Source organism: Oryx dammah, unplaced genomic scaffold (genome assembly GCF_014754425.2).
Source record: "Oryx dammah isolate SB20612 unplaced genomic scaffold, SCBI_Odam_1.1 HiC_scaffold_19, whole genome shotgun sequence".
Lineage (NCBI taxonomy): Eukaryota > Metazoa > Chordata > Mammalia > Artiodactyla > Bovidae > Oryx > Oryx dammah.
Window position 1 is genome coordinate 640,345 of NW_024070203.1, and position 23,152 is coordinate 663,496.

Below are 23,152 nucleotides of genomic sequence, written 5' to 3' on the forward strand. Positions count from 1 at the left end.
GCCGCGCGGGGCCGCCGGGCCGTCCCCCGGGCTCCCGGGCGCCGGCGTCGGCGCGGGGCTGAACGCGTAGAGCGCCTGGGCGCCCAGTTCGCCCGGCGCCAGGATGAGCTGCAGGCCCCGCGCCAGGCCCGCGCTGGCCGAACGCGGGAGGCCGCCGCCCGGCGCCGGGCCCGACAGGTCCCGGCCGTCGCCCGGGCTCTGGTAGTCCGACGTCTGTTCACATTCGAAGGGCGGGCTCGGGAAGGGGGCCAGCGCGAGGGTCGGAGCTGAGCCTTTCCGCAGCACCTGCTGGTAGATGTCCAGCAGGCAGTCCAGCTTGGCCTCGATGGACTGGACCTGAAAGAGGGAAAACGGGCACCTGTTCACAAGAGTTTAGGGACTGAAGTTAGGCTGCAACCACTCGGCAGGTCCCGAGTGCCCGGCATTTCGCGGCCTTGACTCAGGACCCGCTGGGACGCACGGTCCAGCCGCGGGGTCGGACCCGTGGTCTGGCCTTTGCCTGTCTCCACGGGCACCCTTCTCCTCCCATTCTTTAAACGTGATGTTTTCAAAGACCGTATAAGCCCCTTTAGAAAGGCAACTTCCAGATTCCCCTGCCCATCAGGTTACCCTTCCTCAGCCTCTTCCATGAGGACATTCCCGTCCTCTACTGTGCAGCAGGAGGCTAATTCTGTAAGAAACCAAGACCTAGACACGGGGGCTCCCCTAGCGGTCCAGTGGTTAGGACTCTGCACTTCCACTGCGCGGGGCACAGACTGGATCTCTGGTCTGGGAGGTAAGAGCCACCCACCTCCACCCGGCAAAAAAACAAAACAAAACAAAACCAAAAAACCCACAATACAATCCCCTCCCCCCCAACCCTAGATCAATCTAGGCAATTCTAATTTTAAAATATAGGTATCAAATGCTTGGCATGTTTATAATTAAATCAGAGGAGCATTTTGACTTTTAAAAATTGTCTTTGTATGAGAAGATACTCACTCTCAGGGTCAACAAATATTCAGTGTGTCACCACAGTTATAATGTGTGGTTTGTTTGTTTTTAAGAATGACCCAAGAGAGAGACAATGAAAATAACCAAAACACAAATTAAAAAAGTAGATTTTATTATTCTGCTGTTGAAATCCATAGTTGTTTGAAGTTCAAGGATTAATTGATGAGAGGAAATTTTCTATTCCTTATGCAGAAATGCAAGTGTTTTGGAGAATATGGTCTATGCATGAAGAAAATTTATTTGCTCTTTCTTGATTTTATTCCTTTTAAAATCAATCACTAAAATACACCCAATTGCTTATACTCAATTTTGATTAAAAAATATTCTGGCTACTTCACTCCTATTAGAATGGCTGCCATCAAAAATACAAGAGAAAACAATGCTGGAGAGGATGTGGAGAGAAGGGGGCCCTGCCTCAGTGTTGGTGGGAGGCTAAATTGGTGCAACCACTATGGAGAACAATATGGAGATCCCTTAAAAAATTAAGAATAGAGCCACCACATGATCCAGCAATTCCATTCTTGGGCACATACCCAGAGGAAACAAGAAATTAACTCAAAAAGATATCTGCACCCTGTGTTCATAGAGGCACCACTTAGAACAGCCAAAACATGGAAACAAGTGTCTATGGCAGATCAATGGATACATAAGTTGTGGTGTACATGTATATACAATAGAATATTATTCAGCCATTAAAAAAAAAAAAAACCTGAGTAAATCCTGCCATTAGCAGCAACATGGATATACCTTGAGGGCATTATGCTATGTCAAATAAATCACACAGAGAAAGATGAATACTGGATGATCCCAGTTAATATACCTAAAACAAAATACAAAAAAAAAAAAAAATCCCCAAACACATGGGAAAAAAGATCAGGCTTGTGGTTGCAAGAGGCAGGGGGTGGAGGGAGGGTGGTCAGGAGGCTCAAGGTTCTAGTTATGGAAAAACAAGTGCTGGGCTGTGATTCACAAAGTGATAACTATAGCTAATACTGCTGTGTGGTGCACAGGAAAGGTGTTAAGAGAGCAGATTCTAAGAGTTCTCATCACAAGGAAAACAATTTGTTTTCTTTGCTTTTCTTTATGTTGTATCTCTGTGAGATGATGCATGCTGACTAAGCTTACTGTGGTCATCATTCACAGTTCATGTAGGTCAGACCATTGTATTATATGCTTTAAAGTTATACAGGGATATACGTCAATTTTATTGTAGTAAACTGGAAAAAAATCTGCCTAAGACCTTAGGCGGTTTAGTTGAGTTGTACCTGTTTTTCAACTTTGACCACCCGGCCGAGCATACTGAGGTCGTCTGTGGCCTCGTGTTCTGCGGTTATTTTCTCTCTGCTCTTCTTGTCTGACGTGATTTGTCCTTTTCCAAGAATTTGATCCACACTATCAGAAAGAAAGATCCGGTTATGAGTGTGAAAGGTGGAGGCTGCCCCAAACCAGAGGAAGTGTTTTGGAAAGAAAAATACAATTATCTCTAATCTACATAAGAAGAAATAAAATGAACTTCTTCCAGTTGAGATACTTATTTTCTTCACATGGAAATTACACAAGGTTAATTTTCTCATTATTTTAGACCATGATGAAATCTATTATGACAGAGCTTCTGGAGGCAAACCTGTCCTAAACTACAAAGTAATTTGTCTGTTTTCACCTCTGATCAGGCATTTCCTGAATTCAGTCATTAAAATATGACAAAATCATAATTATTTCATGTTAGTAGAACAGAACATTTAGCTTTATTGACTATGCCAAAGACTTTTACTGTGTGGATCACAACAAACTGTGGAAAATTCTTCCAGAGATGGGAATACCAGACCACCTTACCTGCCTCCTGAGAAATCTGTATGCAGGTTAAGAAGTAACAGTTAGAATCAGACATGAAACAACTGACTGGTTTCAAATTGGGGAAGGAGTACATCAAGGCTGTGTATTGTCACCCTGCTTATTTAACTTAGATGCAGAGTACATCATGTGAAATGCTGGACTGGATGAAGCACAAGCTGGAATTGCTGGGAGAAATATCAATAACCTCATATATGCAGATGACACCACCCTTATGGCAGAAAGCAAAGAACTAAAGAGCCTCTTGATGAAAGTGAAAGAGGAGAGTGAAAAAGTTGGCTTAAAACTCAACATTCAAAAAACTAGGATCATGGCATACAGTCCCAACACTTCATGGCAAATAGATGGGGAAACAATGGAAACAGTGAGAGACTTTATTTTTGGGGACTCCATAATCACTGCAGATGGTGACTGCAGCCATGAAATTAAAAGACACTTGCTTCTTGGAAGAAAAGCTATGACCAACCTAGACAGCTTATTAAAAAGCAGAGACATTACTTTGCCAACAAAGGTCCATCTAGTCAAAGCTATGGTTTTTCCAGTAGTCATGTATGGATATGAAAGTTGGACTATAAAGAAAGCTGAGTGCTGAAGAATCGATGCTTTTGAACTGTGGTGTTGGAGAAGACTCTTGAGAGTCCCTTGGACTGTAAGGAGATCAAACCAGTCCATCCTAAAGGAAATCAGTCCTGAATATTCATTGGAAGAACTAATGCAAAAGCTGAAGCTCTAATACTTTGGTCGTCTCATGCAAAGAACTACTCATTGGAAAAGACCCTGATGCTGGGAAAGATTGAGGGCAGGAGGAGAAGGGGATGACAGAGGATGAGGTGCTTGGATGGTATCACAGACTCGATGGACGTGGGTTTGGGTAGACTCCAGGAGCTGGTGATGGACAGGGAGGTCTGGAGTGCTGCGGTTCATGGGGTTGCAAAGTCTGACACGACTGAGCGACTGAACTGAACTGAGTAGAACAAGTCATTTAAGTGAACATTTATTATATATCTGATATGTGGAGATGAGAAAGCTATCGTCTCCATCTTGGGGATTCTAGTTGAAGGGTATATATACACCACATAAGTGAGAAACTCCAGATTAGCTCTGCAGATTCTGTAGTGGTTGAACTTTCTAAAAACACTGGGAGGCAACTATACTCAATATTTTGTAACAACCTATAAGGCAAAAGAGGCTTCCAAGGTGGCGCCAGTGGTAAAGAACCTGTCTATCAACGCAGGAGATGTAAGAGATGTGGGTTTGATCCCCTGGGTCAGGAAGATCCCCTGAAGGAGAGTATGACAACCGACTCCAATATTCTTGCCTGAAGAATCCCATGGACAGAGGAGCGTGGTGGGCTATGGTCCATACGGTCATAAAGAGTTGGATATGACTGAAACGACTTAGCACACACACATAAAGGAAAAGAATCTGAGAAAGGTAGACATATATGCATGTATAAGTGAGTCACTTGGCTGCATGCCTGGAACTAATACAACATGATAAATCAAATATATTTCAATAAAAACAAGCAAAAAAAAACATTGAGCAAACATATGTTAAGTGGAAAAACTGTTGTTTGTAATGCTTTGGCACTCTGTCCTGGTCAGCTGATTTATGGAAGGTATCAATTTTAAGTATAAAGATATTTCACATTCAAAAACATTAATTCCTTCACCCTCAGAAAAATAAAACTTTACCAGAAATACCAGAAAACCATAAATAATCATGGAAATAACTGGATCCTAATTTACATTGAACTTTTATTTTAAATGATTAATGGATACTATTTATATAAACTATTTTTACATTTGCAATATGAAATGAAATTTAAAGTGCAGATTTTACAGTGTATTTTAACTAGTGACCCTATCCCTATGAAGAAAAATAAAACAAATCACATTTGTAATAAAAAAAAAAACAAAAGTTAAAACAAAACTTTAAAAGGTAAGGAGAAAAAAATAAAAACAGCCTGGATGGAAGGGCAGTTTGGGGGAGAATGAATAGATGTATATGTATGGCTGAGTTCCTCTGCTGTCCACTTGAAACTATCACAGCATTGTTAACTGTTTATACTCCGACATAAAATAAAAAGTTAAAAAAAATTAAAAAAATGGAACAAAGCAAGCAAGCAAACAAACAAAAACCCACTGGGAGTCCTAGAAAAGACTTGGAAGACCTTGGCCACTTGGTGAGAGATTGTAAGAAGATCACAGGTGAGTTAAAACAATTTCCAAGGAGACTTAATCAGTCTACGTTGGAATTAATTTCTTCCCTTTTGTGTATTTTAGAGCTGAATTATCAGGAATACTGACTGCACTTCCCAGCTTACTTTGTGTGCACAAAAGTACAGGCAACCATGATGTCTAATCTACCCCACTGCAAGCTCCACCAGGACTGGCTTATCTGTTCATCTTTGGGTGTCCAGGGTGCCCGGTGCATGAATGGGTAAGTGACAAATTTGTGATTTCCATAACTAAGGTTTTAGAAGTCAGCAGGTGTTTTACTGAGGGCCTCGTGTATGCCTCACACTATGTGAGTGTGCTGTGTGCATGAACACGTGTTGAAGACTTGGTCCCTGTGTTTTAAGAACTGTTCAGTTATCAGGCTGGTAATTTGGGCCTGGTTGTGAAGCAAGACACACTGAACTGACTAAATATCTTGGCTTCAAGATAACACAATCAAGCACATGTTTAGAGTAACATACTCATTTCTTTCAGCCCCCCGAGAGGATGCTCACTGGAAAGATGGTGTGTATCCAGCCTGTTGCACAACAGGGATGAAAGGACAGGCCCAGGCTTGGTTCAGGGCCAGGGGAACAGACGTGGCCCCGGAAGCAATACAGAAGCCGATACACAACCTCAGGTTCTCTGCCTGGACTCTCAGTGCAGGATCCCACCATGAGCGGCATGATGGCGCCCTGCAGGGGACTCTACGTGCCACAGGGGGTCAGAGGAGGGAGAGGTCTGTCTTTGTAGGCTGGATGGTGGGTCAGGCTTAAGAAGGAGAAAGAAAAGACTAGCTTATTTCTAAAGGACATATAGGATTCAGGCAATAACAAAATGACGTCAGCAGCCACCTTGAACGTTGCACAAGCACTCAGGCCTCTGCTTTAACTCATGCAGTCCCACAACAGTCCTCTGCGGCCACCGCCAACACCCCCATTTCCATAGATGAGACACTAGACACTGTCCATACTTAAAGGTTTTTAGTGCCTGATTTATATTTAAATAGAATCTACATTTTAACACAGAAGTCCAGTTGTCCACTAAAAACAAGTCAGAAACATGGAATTCAAGAATCTTCCCTACTTTGGAGAGGTGACTCTCAGACAGTTTCTGTGCCTGTCCCCTTAGAACAGGTAACTTTCGAGTTGCTCACCGTGTCTGCAGGCTTTTAATCCTGCACAGCATGTCCAGGTGACCAGCAGAGTATTGTTCGATGACATCTTTTACATCATATGGGCGCAGTGTTTCCTTAAACTTCCGTTTTGCAACATGAAACTTCATAATTCTGTAAGAGCGACGTATTACATATTAATCTTTGTAACTTCACTAAAAGAAGTTACCCAAACAGCTCACTAGTATACAGAGGAAATGCTGGGGGAAGAAAGTCATGCATGAAGTTATTTTAGGTTCCTGCATCTGCAGAAATGCAACAGGAAAGCCTGAGGTTATGTGAATTATCTCCTGTGAGGCACACCCTGAGAGTAGAAAAACACACCACAAAAGAGTTGTTTAGTTGCTAAGTCACATCCAACTGTTTGTGACCCCATGGACTGCAGCCCTCCAGGCTCGTCTGTCCATGAGATTCTCCAGGCAAGAACACTGGAGTGGGTTGCCATTGCCTTCTCCAATGCATGAAAGTGAAAAGTGAAAGGGAAGTTGCTCAGTCGTGTCTGACTCTTAGCAACCCCATGGACTGCAGCCCACCAGGTTCCTCCGTCCATGGGATTTTCCAGGTAAGAGTACTGCAGTGGGGTGCCATTGCCTTCTCTGAAGGTGGTGTTAACCACCCCATAAAATATAACTGTTGTCAAAATGGTCTTTTATATAGGTATATGCATTTTGGAGGTGCAGATATGCTATGAAACTCAATTCTCTCTAGGGAAATGTACATTTGTATAGAAATTTATGAAAATTTTGCTTCATAAATTATTCCTGCAGAATACTGCTCAATTAGCTACCTAAGTTCTTTACGTTTCAAACATAACACACTCATCACCTAAGTTGGATGTCTAGACTTTTCAGAATCAGAAGTCTTTTTAATTACAATGCCTAACCCCCAACATGGACTCATGTTTTAAAACAATATTTTATTAAGACATTTCATGATGCCATGAGTAGCTAAGCTGCCTAAGATAACCAGTTGCTACAACAACTTGATATAATTCCTGGAGAAAGCAGAGAAACATAGCATTTTATTGCATCTGTGCACCCTTACTGCTGCTGCTGCTGCTGCTAAGTCACTTCAGTCGTGTCTGACTCTGTGCGACCCCATAGATGGCAGCCCACCAGGCTCCCCCGTCCCTGGGATTCTCCAGGCAAGAACACTGGAGTGGGTTGCCATTTTCTTCTCCAATGCATGAAAGTGAAAAGTGAAAGTGAAGTCGCTCAGTCGTGTCCGACCGTCAGCGACACCATGGACTGCAGCCTTCCAGGCTCCTCTGTCCATGGCATTTTCCAGGCAGGAGTACTACAGCTATATGTAAAACTGGTTGGTGTTTATTCAACTATTAATTGGCTCATAGACTCCTGTTATCACACTCATGGGTCCCCGCCTGGGAATCAGTCAACTAAGCTCTCTGAACCAAAAGGTATTGCTCCTTGGTGAAAAGTGGTATGATTGGGAAGAAATGTAAATGGAAAATTGCTTATCCTAAATGACAGCTGATTGCAATGAATCCAAGTTGTCTTGTTGGTTATTAAGCCCCATACTCGATCCTATAATTTACTATTGACTTCAGAATGACTGTATTCTAATCATTGCTGAATCATTTCTTTTTTTTTTTTTCTTTCCCCCCTTTTTTTTGGCCTGCACCACTTGACTTTCAGGATCTTAGTTCTCCGACCAGAGATCGAACGCCTACCTACTGCAGTGGAGGCAGGGAGTCCTAACCACTGGATAGCCAGGGCATTTCCAAGTCATTCCTGAATCATTTGTTCTTACTGTTCTTACCCTCTTCCTCAGCCACATTGGTTTTCCTTGGCCTCCTGGGTAAACATCACACTGCTTAGCACGTCCTATAAGGCTGTTGATGGCCTGGCCTCTGCGTACCTCTCTCCTCATTCTTATCCACGTCCTCCTTGGACCTTGTGGGACCACAAACACACCACTCAGCTGCATACCACAATTGTCTGTGTATGCTTTTTCCTCTTCCTGAAACCCTACAAGATCGTTAAGACTCAGTTCTAAGGTCAGTTTTAATAGAAACTTCTGCCATTCTTTCAAAGTAGTCACTGGTCTACTAACCTTTATTAATAAATTTGTGAAACAGAACTGCTTCTGTAATTATTTGCTTATATATCTGCCTCCCCCAGGCCGTATGAGGTCCCTGAATGCAGGGAGGAATCGTTTGTTTGTCTGGAGGCTCTGATGGCAGCTCCCTGGTGAGGGGAGGGAGTGACGGAGTGGGGGGAGAGCGCCCACCTCCTCTCTCCAGATGCTCATCCCTTGCCCCATTTGTCTGCATGCAGGCCCAAGCCAACCCTTCTGGATTCTCAAGGAGATTCACTGATGGCAGAGGCTGTTTTCCATCCCAGCATCTCAAATGATCCCTGGCAAGGATCAGAGACGGCTGGGGACCAGCTCCTCTCTAGTTGTACAAAGTTGTTTATGTTTTTCTGTGACAGGGAACACTCCTGAGATCTTCTGAATAAAACGGATCTGAGTGCTTCAAGGCACATTTCAGGCAGAGCTTAAGCCGTTGACTCTGTTTCATGAATACAAAAAAAACTTGCTAAAGTAAAATAAATGTTTATTCATTAATAATTAGGGCTCCGATTCAGCAAAGAATTCTTTAAATAGAACTGCTCCTGAAAATCATGAAAATATAATATTCTTTTCCCTTAAATTACTAATATAACTAGGATTTCAGAGAACAATTAAATCACAAGTAATAAGATATCATTATGTGGAAGGAGAAAGGAAAACAAACACTGAAAGTAAGGAACAAATGACACAATCATTACCCAGTAAGTACCGAATGTAGAGAGAGAGAGCTAATAGCAAAATGAAACCGTCCAGGGTAAGGATGGGGAAAGCCTGGTGACCGAATGAAATTTATATATCATAGGGCCATCAGGAAAACAGGGATGAACACATGCGGTTAAAGTCTGAATAGAGTAAAACCTTAGCTTTCTGTCCCTAGGAGATTGCTACAGACGCTTGTGAAGATCCTGAGTGCCAGGCTTGGTCCAGGGGACGTGCTCCCTGGAAATCACAGCCATCGTGTGATGGCTCTTTCTGAGCAAAGATCCTGGTTGTGAAGGTGGGTGATTTGAAATGTTTATATCATCCAGACACCTCGGCTTCTTTCCCTTCACCCAATCCCCTCTCTCTTGTCCCAGGGACTGGACTTGATTTTCATGGGTGAAATCAGAAGGAAGAGAGTGGAAAAGCTGGGAGACTGAGCTAAGCCCCCTCGCTTCCCTGGCGACCCCAGGACGACTCAGATGGCTTCTGTCTCTACCATGTCATGAGCTGGACCCGAGGTCCCAGGGTTCCCATCTCCTGGACCTGGAGCTGGATGGTGGGATGTGAAGGTCTCACCCTCCCCATCCTCACATGGGTGACTCTCCCACTGCTGTGACCTTGCAGGACGGCTGGCCCTGCACTAAGCCCTTTACCTCCATGATGTTGCATGAAACCCTAAGAATTTTCCACATTTAATATTTGGGTCAAGTGAAGGCTCAAGAGGTTGGGGAAGCCATCCCAGGTCACAGAAGCAGTACCAGGTAGAGTGTGCAGATACCCAGGCCCGAGCATTTACTGTCCTGCTAAGCTGGAGCCACTGGGCCGGGCTGGGCAGGCACACTTGTACAGGTTCAGGAGAACCTTTGGCGGTCCAATCGCTGGACATTCTCCTGCATCCTCTGTGTGCCCGCTGACACTATCACAGGTAAACTAGAGGCCATGTTAGTCTTGTCATCTCACCGCCAACTGTTGTCTTCTTGGGAGTCCAATTCACTCTGCCCTTGAACTGGCCCCCTTCACTCTCTCAGAGGGCCCCTTCCAGAAATTAGACCATATCCAGTGTGGGTTCCCCTATCCCTAATTATGGCTTTTCCAGTAGTCATGTATGGATGCAAGAGTTGGACCATAAAGAAGGCTGGGCACTGAAGAATTGATGCTTTCAAATTGTGGTGCTAGAGAAGACTCTTGACAGTCCCTTGGACAACAAGGATATCAAACCAGTCCATCCTAAAGGAAATCAACCCTGAATGTTCATTGGAAGGACTGATGCTGATGCTGAAGCCCCAAAACTTTGTCCACCTGATGCAAAGAGCCAACTCATTGGAAAAGACCCTGATGCTGGGAAAGATTGAGGAAAGGAGGAGAACAGGCCAGCAGATGATGAGATGGTTGGATGGCATCACTGATTCAACGGATGTGGGTTTGACCAAATTCCAGAAGATGGTGAAGGACAGGGAAGCCTGGCATACTGCAGTCCATGCAGCTGCAAAGTGCAAAGAGTCAGACACAACTGAGCGACTAAACAACAACAATAGAAGTTTAATATGATCTATGAATTGCCTGATAGGAAGGAGGGTTTGAGCAATCATTCTAGAGTGAAATTAGAACCTTTATAATGCATTAAATGATTAAGATGACAGTACTGCCAGGCAGAACTCTGTAGTATCACCTATGAGATGGGGACTCTAGTCAGCTCCATTTTGCAGATAAGCAAACTGAGGCCTGAAGAAGTCAAGTGACTTGTCTGAAGTGAAACAGCATGTCAGTGTGGGATCTGAACCAGTGTAGCTCCAGTGCTGAGCTCTTAATCACAATGCTCTACTCTTGTCTTAGTATTAAGATGTTAATATTTTAACACAAAATAGCAGCAACAGAAACGATACTTTACATGAACTGCCTCTTCAGTCTCATGCCTAGCACATAGCAGGCACTGGATAAAATTTTGCCATGTGCGTGGCTTGTTCTTTCCGGCGTTGTTGGAAGGGCCTTCGGAGGAAGCCAAAAGGTGGGCCGGTAGCTGACAGTCTCACTGCACTCTGGGAGCTCACACTGCAGCAAACAGCAAAAGACCCTGAACCTAGCATCCTCACTGCTGGGGGTGCCTGAGCAGGCCAGGAGTCCAGAAGGAAGTTCCTCTTGCAGCGGACGTGACCACGAGAGGGAGCAAGAGATTCACCACAAACCTAAACTGGCCCTTGGCTTGAAAAGGGAAGAAATCTGCTCAAGCTGTTCTCTGAGCACGAAGACATCGCAGCAGCAAGTTAAGCTCCGAGTGGAGTATAGCTGTATAGACACACAACACATGTGCATTTATAAGGAAGGTGCACTGTTGTGCTGCCATGAGTCACAGAGTCTTGCAAAAGTCTTGTCTCTGGCCCCTTAAGTCGGGGTTAAAAACCCTGCATGTGAATATGCAGAGATGAGACTAGAAAACAGACGCGGGGTGACTGTGGCCACCTCCAGAACGACGGACAGGCGGGCAGCAGCCAAACCACGTGCGGGCGGAGGGCTCCGACGAGAGGCGGCCTCACTGGCTGTAAAGACAGCAGCGTCCCCATCAAGCTGCTTAAAAAAGCCGGGTGCCCGCTCCCACCTCCAGAAACGCCCTTTAATTGATCCAGACACTTTATAAACCTCCTCTGGAGATTCGAACCTGTAGCCCGGTTAAGCACTACTGACAGGAGGCGGAATTGGGGTGGGGGTGGGGCAGAATGACCTCAGTGCCCCACCTCCCTGCAAAGGAGTGAAGGCGCATTTGGGTATCATCCCAGTCACACAGATCAGGTCCACGAGGTGGTGTGAACCGCGGGCCTGGGCGTCAGGCCTGCAGTCAGAGCGCAGTGCTTCCTGCCCCACTCCCCACAGGGAAGACCTTAAGTCCCACCAGGAGCCAGCCAACATATCCCGTTAACTTCTCAAGGGCTGCCTTGGAAGGGAGAGAATATGCCTGGCGATGGATCCATTCATCCTCACAACAAACACTCACTGAGCTCCTGTTAGTGTGTGCAGGGGCCCTGGCTCCACTGCGGGGGAGTGTAGAGCCCAAGAGGCCTGTAGGACCAGCTGGTCTCAGTCTCTCCATCTCTGGGGTCTCGGTGGAGGCCACAGTGCCTGTGGCCAGGGGCCCTAACGGGACTCAAGGGTCCCCTGTGCCCAGAGCCTGGGGAATCTCGATGAGCTCAGGGTGGCTGCTTCCCTGAATGATGCCAAAGGATGCTGGTGAGCGGGACTGGGTCATTCATTCCTCACTGGGTGCCCCTTATGTGCCAGGCTTCACGCTGGAGGCCAGGGGTCACGTAGGAGGGTCCCAAACACACAGGAGAGCAGTGTGTAGCCCAGATTCTTCCTGCTCTGCAACCCCATCTCTGGGGACAGATGACAAACTTCTCTGGGCTCAGAAATGGCCCATTGTATTCCAGATCTTATGTTTTTGGCGTGGATTTACACCGGTGCACTGTCCGGATCTCCTCTGGTGACCTGCATTCCACATCCGCTTCTTTCCCGGTTTGGCAAGTTCAGTCCCCTGACTTGTTACTCCCATGAGAATTGCAGCATCTATCTGTCTGGGGCTCATCTTTGAAGTGACCCAGGGCCTCTGTGAAAATGAAATCTCTTTCTCTCTCTAGCCTTTTAGAGACTGGTCAATTTGTGGTGGGGGCTGATCATGGAACAGATCCGACTTCTAGATAACTAGGCCTGTGGGAGTTGATAATTTGGGTCTCCACTAAGGTGTGTTGATCACTTGTTTGGATGATTCACTAATGTTATTTTCCTGTTACCATGGAATCATGATTCAATAAAACATTCTGCCGTCGTGTATATGGTATCTAGACTTTGAAACTCTTTAAAACTAGTTGTAGAATCGTACACTGAAACTCCAATATTTTTGCCTGGAGATTTCCACGGACAGAGAAGCTTGGTGGGCCACGGTCCACCGGGTCACAGAGAGTCAGACACCACCGAGTGACTGACACTTTCATTCTTACTTTTCACACCGAGACTCTTTCATGCTCCTGTCATCTCAGACAAGGCTACCAGCCAGTGACTAAGGAACTCCAGGCGTGAAGAAGCAGCACTGGTCAGTTTCATTTCTTGCTGTCAGTTCTTGATAGACACATAAATCAGCCCCACTATACACAGTCTACCAGATGTCCTCCCTTGAGGGGAAAGCAGATGCCTCACTTGGCTGACTGAGGGGTCAGGGGAGTTTTAGGGTCACATTGTTTCTACCACTGGGAATAGGGTTTTCCTTCTAATGCTTAATATTTCATTTTTTTTTTAAAGGGAGACTCTTTCTTTTTTTTGGCCACACCATGTGGCTTGTGGGATCTCAGTTCCCCAACCAGGGATTGAGCCCAGGCCATGGCAGTGAAATCTTATCTACTAGGCCACCAGGGAACTCCCTTAGTATTGTTGCACACTCAAAGTCTAGTAGGTTCTTCTGTTCATAGTATTTGGCTTTCTTTCAAAGAGGTAAGAGTAGTAAAACCCAAGCAAAAACTTCTGGATCCAAGCCAGTCTACAAATGGGTAACTTTCCTTCCTAGAATTTTGTGAGCACTAATATGGTAACCATGGATACACTGGGGAATTTCATTTTCCTGGGAATTAAAACCCTACATAAACTTTAAAGTTTGAAACAAATAAGTAAGTAAACAAACTGTCCATACATGTTGATTACTCTTGAATATTTTTGATCTTGGTAATGAATAGGAGATTCAGTTTAAATTATACCAAAATAAAAGGTTAAAAATTAGATGCTGCAAAGTAAGTGCATTTTCAGTGAACACACTGGTTTAATGCAGCCTCAGGGCAAAATGTGGCCACAAGCAATTATCTTCAAAACAGAAACAAACAAAAAGAATATTCCAGGGAGGATATTAGCTGATTAAAAAATCTGTGCTAAATGATTCATAAAATGTTCCCTAGCAGCATCCTGTCCCGTCACGTGTCACAGACTTGGCTGGCAAGAATGTCTTCCTAGTGACTTGCAAACAAAGTCTCATCACCTCTGCTAAAACAGCCCAGAGGCCATCGGCAAAGTTAAAGAGCTGGTCATGATTAAACAGCTTGCGGGTTTTAACAAAAACCGTCAATGGCAGACATGTGCCTCTTCTTCTCTATTTGTGGAGTATATTCTTGTCTGAACTTTGAAGTGAGATATAAGGATGCGGAGTTAAGAATGCATTTTAGAGGCTGGTAAGAGAACCTGCGTGCCTTTGAGAATAGGAAGAACCCAGGGCGAGAAAACTGGGAAACCTCCTGGCTCAACCTGGGGTTACAATCAGGTGTGATCTCCACACCCCACTCAGAAACTGACAAGTCATCTGGGGCTCTTCTCTTGGTTGATCAGATCTGAGCAATTTCAGAAGAGCTGATGCGTCTTTGCTAGTTATATTCTTGACACCTCATCTATGTTCCTACCGGGTAGAAGATTCTATAAAAAAAAAAAAATGTGCTTACAATCTGGCTCCAACATTTTGGCCTCTATTGAAATTTTCTCCAAATTTCCAGGTGACCTCTTTGTTGCTGATTTCCCAGGACCTTGTCCCTCTTTCTTTTCTTGACCTCTTAGCAGAGTTTAACCACAGAGAACCCTGCCTCCTTCTCCTAAGGCTCTCCTCACCCCTCCCCTATTCCCCTTCCGTGTCCCTCCATCTGGTTGCCTCAGCTTTGTCTCCGTCAGCTCCTGTTCTCTTCCGAGGTTCTCTACAGTTTGTGAACCTGGATTCAGTGTGGACCATGCTCTCTCCAGGATGCTTCTGGAAGCCATCCATAATTGCACCGACGACGACCAAGTCTGTCCTAGTTCCTAGCTCGTCTCCTGGGCTTCACATTCAGGGGTCCACCTGCATTCTGGGCCCTCCGTACCCCTCTTTCCCACTCCCAGCTGCCCCTGACTCAGCATCTGGGCGTCTCATCGACTCCTCCCACTCCATTCCCTCCTCTCCAACCACTAAACATCCGGTCTCCCGTTATTGTTTACATCGAAGAGCCCTGACGCCCCGTTATCGTTTGCAGATGCTGGGGCCTCCACCCTCTCTTCTTTTCACCGTGACTGTGTGGCTCCGCCTTCGCAAGCCCCAGGGTTTGTAAGAGTGTGTGCTGTCGCTCAGCTGTGTCCGACTGTTTGTGACCTCATGGACTGTGGCCCTCCAGGCTCCTCTGTCCATGGGATTTTTTTTTTTTTTCCAGGCAAAATACTGGAGCAGGTTGCGATTTCCTACTCCAGGGGATCTTCCTGACCCCGGGATGAGAAGGGGCGACTCTTGCGTCTCCTGCTTGGGTCACGACTGTGCCACCTGGGAAGCCCTGTAACAACCAGCGCCCCTCTTTGCAGCCTGTTTTCCCGCTGCAGTCAGAGTCCCGCTCCCATGTGCTCAGGAGGGTCACCTCCGCACGTGGATGCCCCTCACCTTCCCGTGTGCTGGAGGCCTCTTGCTCCTGTGGTCTGGCCTCGCCTCCCCGCATCATGTCCTCCCAAGTTCTCAGTCACGGCGGTCGCCTGGACACACACTCTGGGACCACACATCAGCCCCTCCCGGCTCTCTGCAGGTCATCTTCCTTCTTACTATGTACCACGGCGAGGAGAAAGTGACTATTTCAGTGTGTTGGGAGGTTTGTGTGGGTGGAGGAGGCGGAGGAGAATTGTGTCCTGGACTCCTGGGAGGGGCCTTCGGGGGGGCTGCACAGCACCACGAGGAGCTCATGGCTCGCGTCCTTCTAGCTCCTAGTGGCAGCGTTGCTCTGGGCGACTCCTTAGCACAGGGCGTGGTGAGGGGGTAACTTTAAGGGGAAACAGAAGGCACCTGGGGAAGTGGGAGCAGGTGGACCCCCAAATGGGAAAAAGAAGGGCTTCTTTCACACAGCAGGCAGCCTTGACCCAGCAGGGGGAGCTCCCAGAGGAGGAGGTCTGGCCTGAGCAGAGGGTGGGCTGGTCCCCAGGGAGCCCAGAGCCCCGGTTAGGATGCTGGCCCAGTGCCCAGAGCCCTGCAGGTGGGAAGCCCTGTGACCCTCACCACCGCAAAGGTCAGCACTGTCCCCAGCCCAAGTCACCCACGAGGAGGGAAGGTCACAGGGAGGTGATGCGGGTTGCCCCAGGTGGCACAGTGCTTGTTTCCTGGTACCTTCCTGAGTACCCTAGGGCCGGGGGAGAGGGGCAAGGGTAGAAGGAACCTGTGGGGCCTGGTAAAGTCAGGGTGCAGTTTCATCTACGGATGGGGAGCTTGGGGTTAGCAGATGCAAACTGTTATATTTTGTTGTTCAGTCCCTCAACGGTATCTGACTCTGTGACCCCATGGCCAGCATGCCAGGCTTCCTTGTCCTTCACTATCTCCTGGAGTTTGTTCAGACTCAAGTCCAGAGGGTTGGTGATGCCATCCAACCACCTTATCTTCAGTTGCCCCCTTTTGCCTTCTAACTTTCCCAGCATCATGGTCTCTTCCAATGAATTGGCTTTTGGAATCAAGTGGCTGAAGTATTGGAGCTTCAACTTCAGCATCAGTCCTTTTATTGAATACTTAGGGTTGATTTCCTTTAGGATTGACTGGTTTGATCTCTCTCTTAAGAGTCTTCTCTAGCACCACCATTTGAAAGCATCAGTTCTTCAGTGCTCAGCCTTCTTCATGGTCCAACTCTCACATCTGTGCATGACTACTGGTAAAACCACAGCTTTGACTAGATGGACCTTTGTTGGCAAAGTGATGTCTCTGCTTTTTAATATGCTGTCTAGGTTGGTCATAGCTTTTCTTCCAAATAGCAAGTGTCTTTTAATTTCATGGCTGCAGTCACCGTCTGCAGTGATTTTGGAGCCCAGGAAAATAAAGGCTGTCACTACTATATACAGGACGAATAAACAGTAAGGTCCTACTGTACAGCACAGGGAACTATATTCAATATCCTGTGATAAACCATAATGGAAAAGAATGTGGAAAAAAGTGTATCTATATAGGTGAGTCACTATGCTATACGGCAGAAATTAATACAACATGTAAATCAACTATACTTCAATAAAAAATGCACATTATAAAAAAGAATCTTTGAGTTTTTACCCCAGACCTCATTTATCATCTAATTATCTGGAAGGCTGGTTCCATCCAGGAAATGAGAGGTCACGTCTGTGGGAGACAGTGAGCGAGGAGCTGTTAAGGTCGTGACCCATCCCCAGCTTCTGGGCCATCTTTCCTCCGCTCACTGAGTAATCTCCTTCGCCTTGTTTCGGTTCTCCTCACAAGAACAGGCTGCACTGTAATTCTGATTCATTTCTTGACGATGGACAGAAAACATGGTTATGTAAACAAGAACCACAGGTGCTGAGGATCTCATTAGGAGCGGCCTTGATCCTAGATGTGGTGATTCTATGAAAAAATACCGTGAGGAGCAGGCAAGAGTTTCCCCTCAAGTTTCTAACAGACCAAGCTGTTGCCCAGCCATCCGGGCCTGTATATGGGGCGCCTGTGCTGTCTTGCTGAGTACATCTGAGAATTTATCCAGCCCGTGCTGCTACAACCATCTCTTTTGTATTTTTAAAAATGATTTTCCAAGAGCTTTTTATAAATGTAGAGTTTTACTGACTATGACTTTTAACATTTATTATTTCAAATACATGAAAGTTTAGTCACTCAGTTGTGTCCGACTCTTTGTGACTCCGTGGACTGTAGCCCGCCAGGCTCTTCTTGTCCACAGAATTCTCCAGGCAAGAATACTGGAGTGGATTGCCATTATTCCCTTCTCTAGGGGATCTTCCCAACCCAGGGATCAAACCTCGGTTTCCAGCACTGCAGGCAGATTCTTCACCATCTGATGAGCATATCTTGATTTGGGGGCGAAAACTGGCCTCAGACTCACAACTTAGGCAGTGTTTGCACTAAGTCAGTGCAAGCCTGCAAGGTGAGCCAGGGAACGTGCTCAGATATTCCCAGATGTCTGATGTTGCAAGGAATATCCAGGTAATTAATGGCTTATTTTTAATTTGAAAATTTTGATATTGTGCTTGAGAAAATACTTTGTGAACAGTGACAGGAAAACTGGTGTCTCACCCCGTGTCATGGGCTGAATTGTGTCTGCCTCCCACTCCCCCCAGATTCTATGTCAAAGCCCAGGGCCTCAAATGTGGCTGTGTTTGGAGACAGGGTCTTTAAAGAGGTAGATAAGTTAACATGAGATGTTAGCAGAGACCTGAACCCAAACTAACTGCTGTCTTTATAAAGGGAGATTTGGATGCAGACACAGAGGAAAGACCGCATGAGGATACGATGAGGAGGTGGCAGTCTGAGGCCATGGAGAGAGGCCTCAGAAGAAACCAGCCCCGATGGGTCTTTGATCTTGGACTTCAAGCCTCTGGAACTGTGACAGAATAAACCTCTGGTGGTTACGCCCCTGGGAGGGTGGTGTTCTGTCTTGGCAGCCCTAGCAAGCACGTGGATATACCAGAATACAGGGAACCCTTGACCAACACGGGTTTGAACTGCTTCGGTTCCTTTATATGTAGATTTTTTTTCCAATAAATATATTGAAAATCTTTTTTGAGATTTTTGACAATTTGAAAAAACTCAGATGAACCATATAGCTAAAGATACTGAAAAAATTAAGAAAAAGTTAGGTATGTCATGAATGCATAAAACATATGTAAATATTAATCTATCTTTGGGGCCTCCCTGGTAGCTCAGCTAATAAAGAATCTGCCTGCAATGCAGGAGACCTGGGCTCGATCCCTGGGTTGGGAAGATCCCCTGGAGGAGGGCATGACAACCCATTCCAGGATTCTTGCCACAGACAGAGGAACCTAGTGGGCTACAGTCCATGGGGTCACAAAGAGTCAGACATAACTGAGTGACTAAGCACAGCACAATCTGTCTTTACCTAGACATGAGTAATATTTAATATAAAATTAATAGCACGTTAGCTTTCTTACTGTTTTATAACTTCACTTTCAAAGAATTTCAATACTGTACAGTAGGCCTCTATCTCATAATCGGAGAATCTGCATATCAGCTTACAAGCACAGGGAAGTTTTGTTTTTTTTTAATCTCATAGAGTTTCAGTACTATATTATGAACCTGATGTGCTGTGTGCCATAAAAATGTTAATAATGAGTCATTCATTAGTGTGTAAGGTAAGCTACCATGAAGCAATCATATTGCTGCTTCTTCATCATCAATGCATGAATTGCTTTACCTGTAAATAAACATAAATACATATGAATTGTTTTTTCACAATATCTTTTCATTTTGGATGTCCATATAACATTTCCAGCATTTTGTATGAGACAATATATTAGGTACAGGGAAATGATTCATCTGTAAACATATTTATAATACAGCTCAATACTGTAAATGTATTCTCTCTTCTTTGTGATTTTCTTAATAACATTTTCTTTTCTCTAGCTTGATTTTTGGTAAAAATACTGTATATGTTACATGTATAAAATATGTATTAATTGGCTGTTTATGTTACAGATAGGGAAGCCTTCTGGTGAAGAGCAGGCTATTGGTAGTTAAGTTTGTGGGAAGTCATGTAAGTTACATGCAGATTTTCAACTACATAGGGAGTTGGCACCCCTAACTCTGCATTGATCAAGGGTCAATTGTACAATGAAAAGAGCGTGTGTAGTATTTTCAAGAGTTTATCAATTTTCTTGTTATCTGTTTACTTCCCTGCTAATTTAATTTTTATATTTGGAAATTAATTTATATGAGTAGATGCAAAGAAACTTAACAGTGTTTGAATTAAATCATTAACAAGATACAGAATTTTTGTTAAAAATAAGTTCAGTCTTCTCTCCCAGAGATGAGTTTGAAAATGCATTTCCAACAACCTCATGCACTCCAACTAAAAATATTTTGAAAAAATCTGTGGCAAGCCTGGAGGAACTAAACAAAGTATTTTTCTGTCTTTTAAGGCATAGCTTGGAAATGTCTAAGAATAGCTGCTGTTCACTACTATAAAAAATGATGTCATTCATTAAAAAAAGAAAGTCTCCAAGTGCATTTAGGTAATGGAATTGAAACAGGAGAAAAGAGGCAGGGCACAACCTTTAAAATAATGACATGGCCATTCTTTCTAAAGTGTTAGTCTCTTAGTCGTATCCGACTCTTTGCAACCCCATGGACTGTAGCCCACCAGGCTCCTCTGTCCATGGGATTCTCCGGGCAAAAATACTGGAGTGGGTGGTCATTTCCTTCTCCAGGGGATCTTCCTGACCCAGGGATAGAACCTGGGTCTCCTGCGTCACAGGCAGATTCTTTACCATCTGAGTCACCAGGGGCGCTATGGCCATAGGGCTTGCCTAGAACTGGTGAGAACCAACTGGGTCCAAGAGGGTGGAAGGTTCGACTTTTAGAGGACCTAGAGCCTCACTATAGGCTTACTGGAATATATTGGCTAAGTGACATACCCCTAGGCACCCCGAGAATTCTGAGGTCGACCATCAAAGAGCAAAAAGTGGGTGGTGGCCCAATTCCTGGAAATCTCTGCCCCTTCCCGAAAACAGTTGGAATAAATAGCCCATCGGCTCCTGCTCATGAGCCTATGAAATTACTCAGCTCATAAAAGCTGACCATCCCATATTTCAGGGCCTCTCGCCTTTTGAGATGGCCTACCCTCTATTTGTGCACTGTATTTCTCTCTAAATAAATCAATTTCTTACCTTGCTTACCTAGACTTCCCTGGTGGCTCAGATGGTAAAGCGTCTGTTTCCAATGCAGGAGACCTGGGTTCAACCCTCGGGTTGGGAAGATCCCCTGGAGAAGGAAATGGCAACCCACTCCAGTACGCTCGCCTGGAAAATCCCATGGACAGAGGAGCCTGGTAGGCTACAGTACATGGGGTCAAAAAGAGTCGGACACGACTGAGCGATTTCACTTTCTTACCTATCACTTTGTCTCTCACTGAATTCTTGCTGTGATGAGACATCAAGAATCTCAGATTCACCAGGAACAGAATCCAGATGAATTTGGAGAGTGACCTTAATCATCTTATTTTCAAAAATAACTAGAAAATGTCAGAGGCTTAATAAATACTAATAACTGAAAACAAGAATTCCTCCTTTCACTCTTTGTGAATGTAATCATACTAGTTTACATGCTGTCATCCTTGCAGTGGAATTTCTTTTTTTTGTTACACATTTTAATTTTAATTTGTCTCTTAGGAAAACTATTATTATTAGAGCTACTGGAAAACAAAAGGGATGTTCAAGTTGTTATGTTAAATAATCAAACAACCAAAAGAAAACAAGGAAAATGCCAAAAACAGAGTCGCCATTTCTGAGATGAATAATAGATGGTTCACACTTGCAGTCAGTAACATACATATAAAATCCTATTTCAGGTGAGCTGTGGGCGGTGGGCGTGTTCTAGCAAAAACATTCCAGTCAATTGATTTTCAGTTTGTTATATAATTAAGCTCAGGAAAAGGACACTTTCGCATATGATTTAGGGACTTTTACTCGCAGACTCCTTTTCAGAATTGCTGACTGCATTGGTTAGTCCTTTAATTCTTAGATATTAAAAGTTTTATCATAAGTCAAAGATTTCCAATTAAGTTATTAACTACTGAGTCTAGCTATTATGTTTCTATAGAAGCAAACAATTTTAAATGGAACTCAGAGGTTATTAAAAAAAAAACAAAAACAACCCACTAAGCAGAATCGGGAAACAGGGAAGAAAAACATCACATCAAGAGTTAGAAGTAGCAAGCAGAGAGCTTCCGAAATTCACAAAATGGAAAGATGTGTAAATAATAAAGTCCTGTTAAAAATAAGAACCAGAATGAATTCTGAAAAGCAAGGAAATTCTGTGAAAAACTTTTCAAAAATCAGTCAGGTTGTAAGAGCAAGGTAGAACAAAATAAATTGCAAGCTGCTGCTAAGGTGCTGAGTTGGCAGAATAAACCCATTTCATTTTTTTTTTTTTCCCTCACAGCTCAAGATTCTTTGTGTAAATTGTAAGGCAAAAGCAAAAAGCTTCAGAAGGTCTAGGGAAATGACACAAATTGGGTTAAGTATGACTTTTAGGAAACTTAATCTGCTCCCCGGAGATAAGATTTTACTGTATTTGTTGCAAATTAGACCAAGGGTCTCTGACAGCTGTCATGATGGATGGAAAGAATTTCAAGGTCACTTGTAGACCAGCAAGTCCTGGAGAACTTCCTGCAGGGATGGGAAGGCACTGTGTCTCTGCCCAGAGTGGAAGCCGTGGCAGCGCATGGGCCCTGAGTGCTTTACGTGTTGGCCACACCACTGATGAGCTCAGTTTTGCATTTTATTCCATCGTTGTGTCATGTCATGGGCTCAGTCGTGTCTGACTCCTTTTGCAGCCCTAGGGACTGCAGCCTGCCAGGCTCCTCTGCCTTTGGAATTTTCCAGGCAAGAATACTGGAGTGGGCTGCCATTTCCTACTTCAAGGGGTCCTCCCAACCCAGGGCTTGAACCCGTGTCTCTTGTGTGTCCTGCATTGGCAGGCAGTTTCTTTTCCGCTGGTGCCACCTGGGAAGTTCCTTATTCCATTGTAATTAATTCGCATTTGAATTACCTCATGTGACTGGTGGCTACAATGTTGGGCAGTGCAGGAAAGATCCTTTCCATCCATCTAATGGAGGCCGCAGATAGCATTTATTATATATCCTTGGGTTCTCTGGGATTAAATATTACCCAAGGCTTCTGGGATCCCCAGGGGGCAGTGTGAGCACTTAACTGCCCAAACTAGGGGACTTTGAGAAAGACAAGGAATGTCAGTGATGGTCACGAAGAAACAAGAGGCCCAGGACACGCAGTGCCCTACCACTGGGGTGTTGCTTGCAGGTTCTGGAGGGAAGTGACCAGGCATAGCTTCACTTCTGTGTGAGCTGTTGCTACAGGTAAAATTTAAGCACCTTCTGGACAGACATTTTCGTCATATCAGAGGTTTTTGTCCCTGCAAACATTTATTAATATCCAAATCTTTGTAACTCACCTTTACTCTCCAAGACAACCTTGACCACAGAGTACAGCAATGACTAACAAGATGCCTAAACCAGCAATGCAAAATCAACCACGCTGACGTCTGAGCTCAGACCAGGTACCTAGGCAGCGACACTGGGCTGGATAGTTTTAGCCCTCCCCAGGCTTCCTGGTAAGAGGCAGG

The 23,152-nt window shown here is 44.8% G+C and overlaps 1 protein-coding gene across 2 annotated transcripts in view; it reads right to left on the reverse strand.

The window, feature by feature from the left end:
* KCNQ5 (potassium voltage-gated channel subfamily Q member 5) overlaps positions 1 to 23,152 on the reverse strand; it is a 626,149-nt gene that overhangs the window by 5,957 nt on the left and 597,040 nt on the right. For both annotated transcript variants that reach the window (XM_040261809.1, XM_040261808.1), the window contains 3 exons: positions 6,220 to 6,351; positions 2,259 to 2,385; positions 12 to 336 (listed from right to left, as the gene is read on the reverse strand). In XM_040261809.1, the coding sequence (XP_040117743.1) occupies positions 12 to 336; positions 2,259 to 2,385; positions 6,220 to 6,351 (584 nt within the window). The remainder of the gene's footprint in view (positions 1 to 11; positions 337 to 2,258; positions 2,386 to 6,219; positions 6,352 to 23,152) is intronic.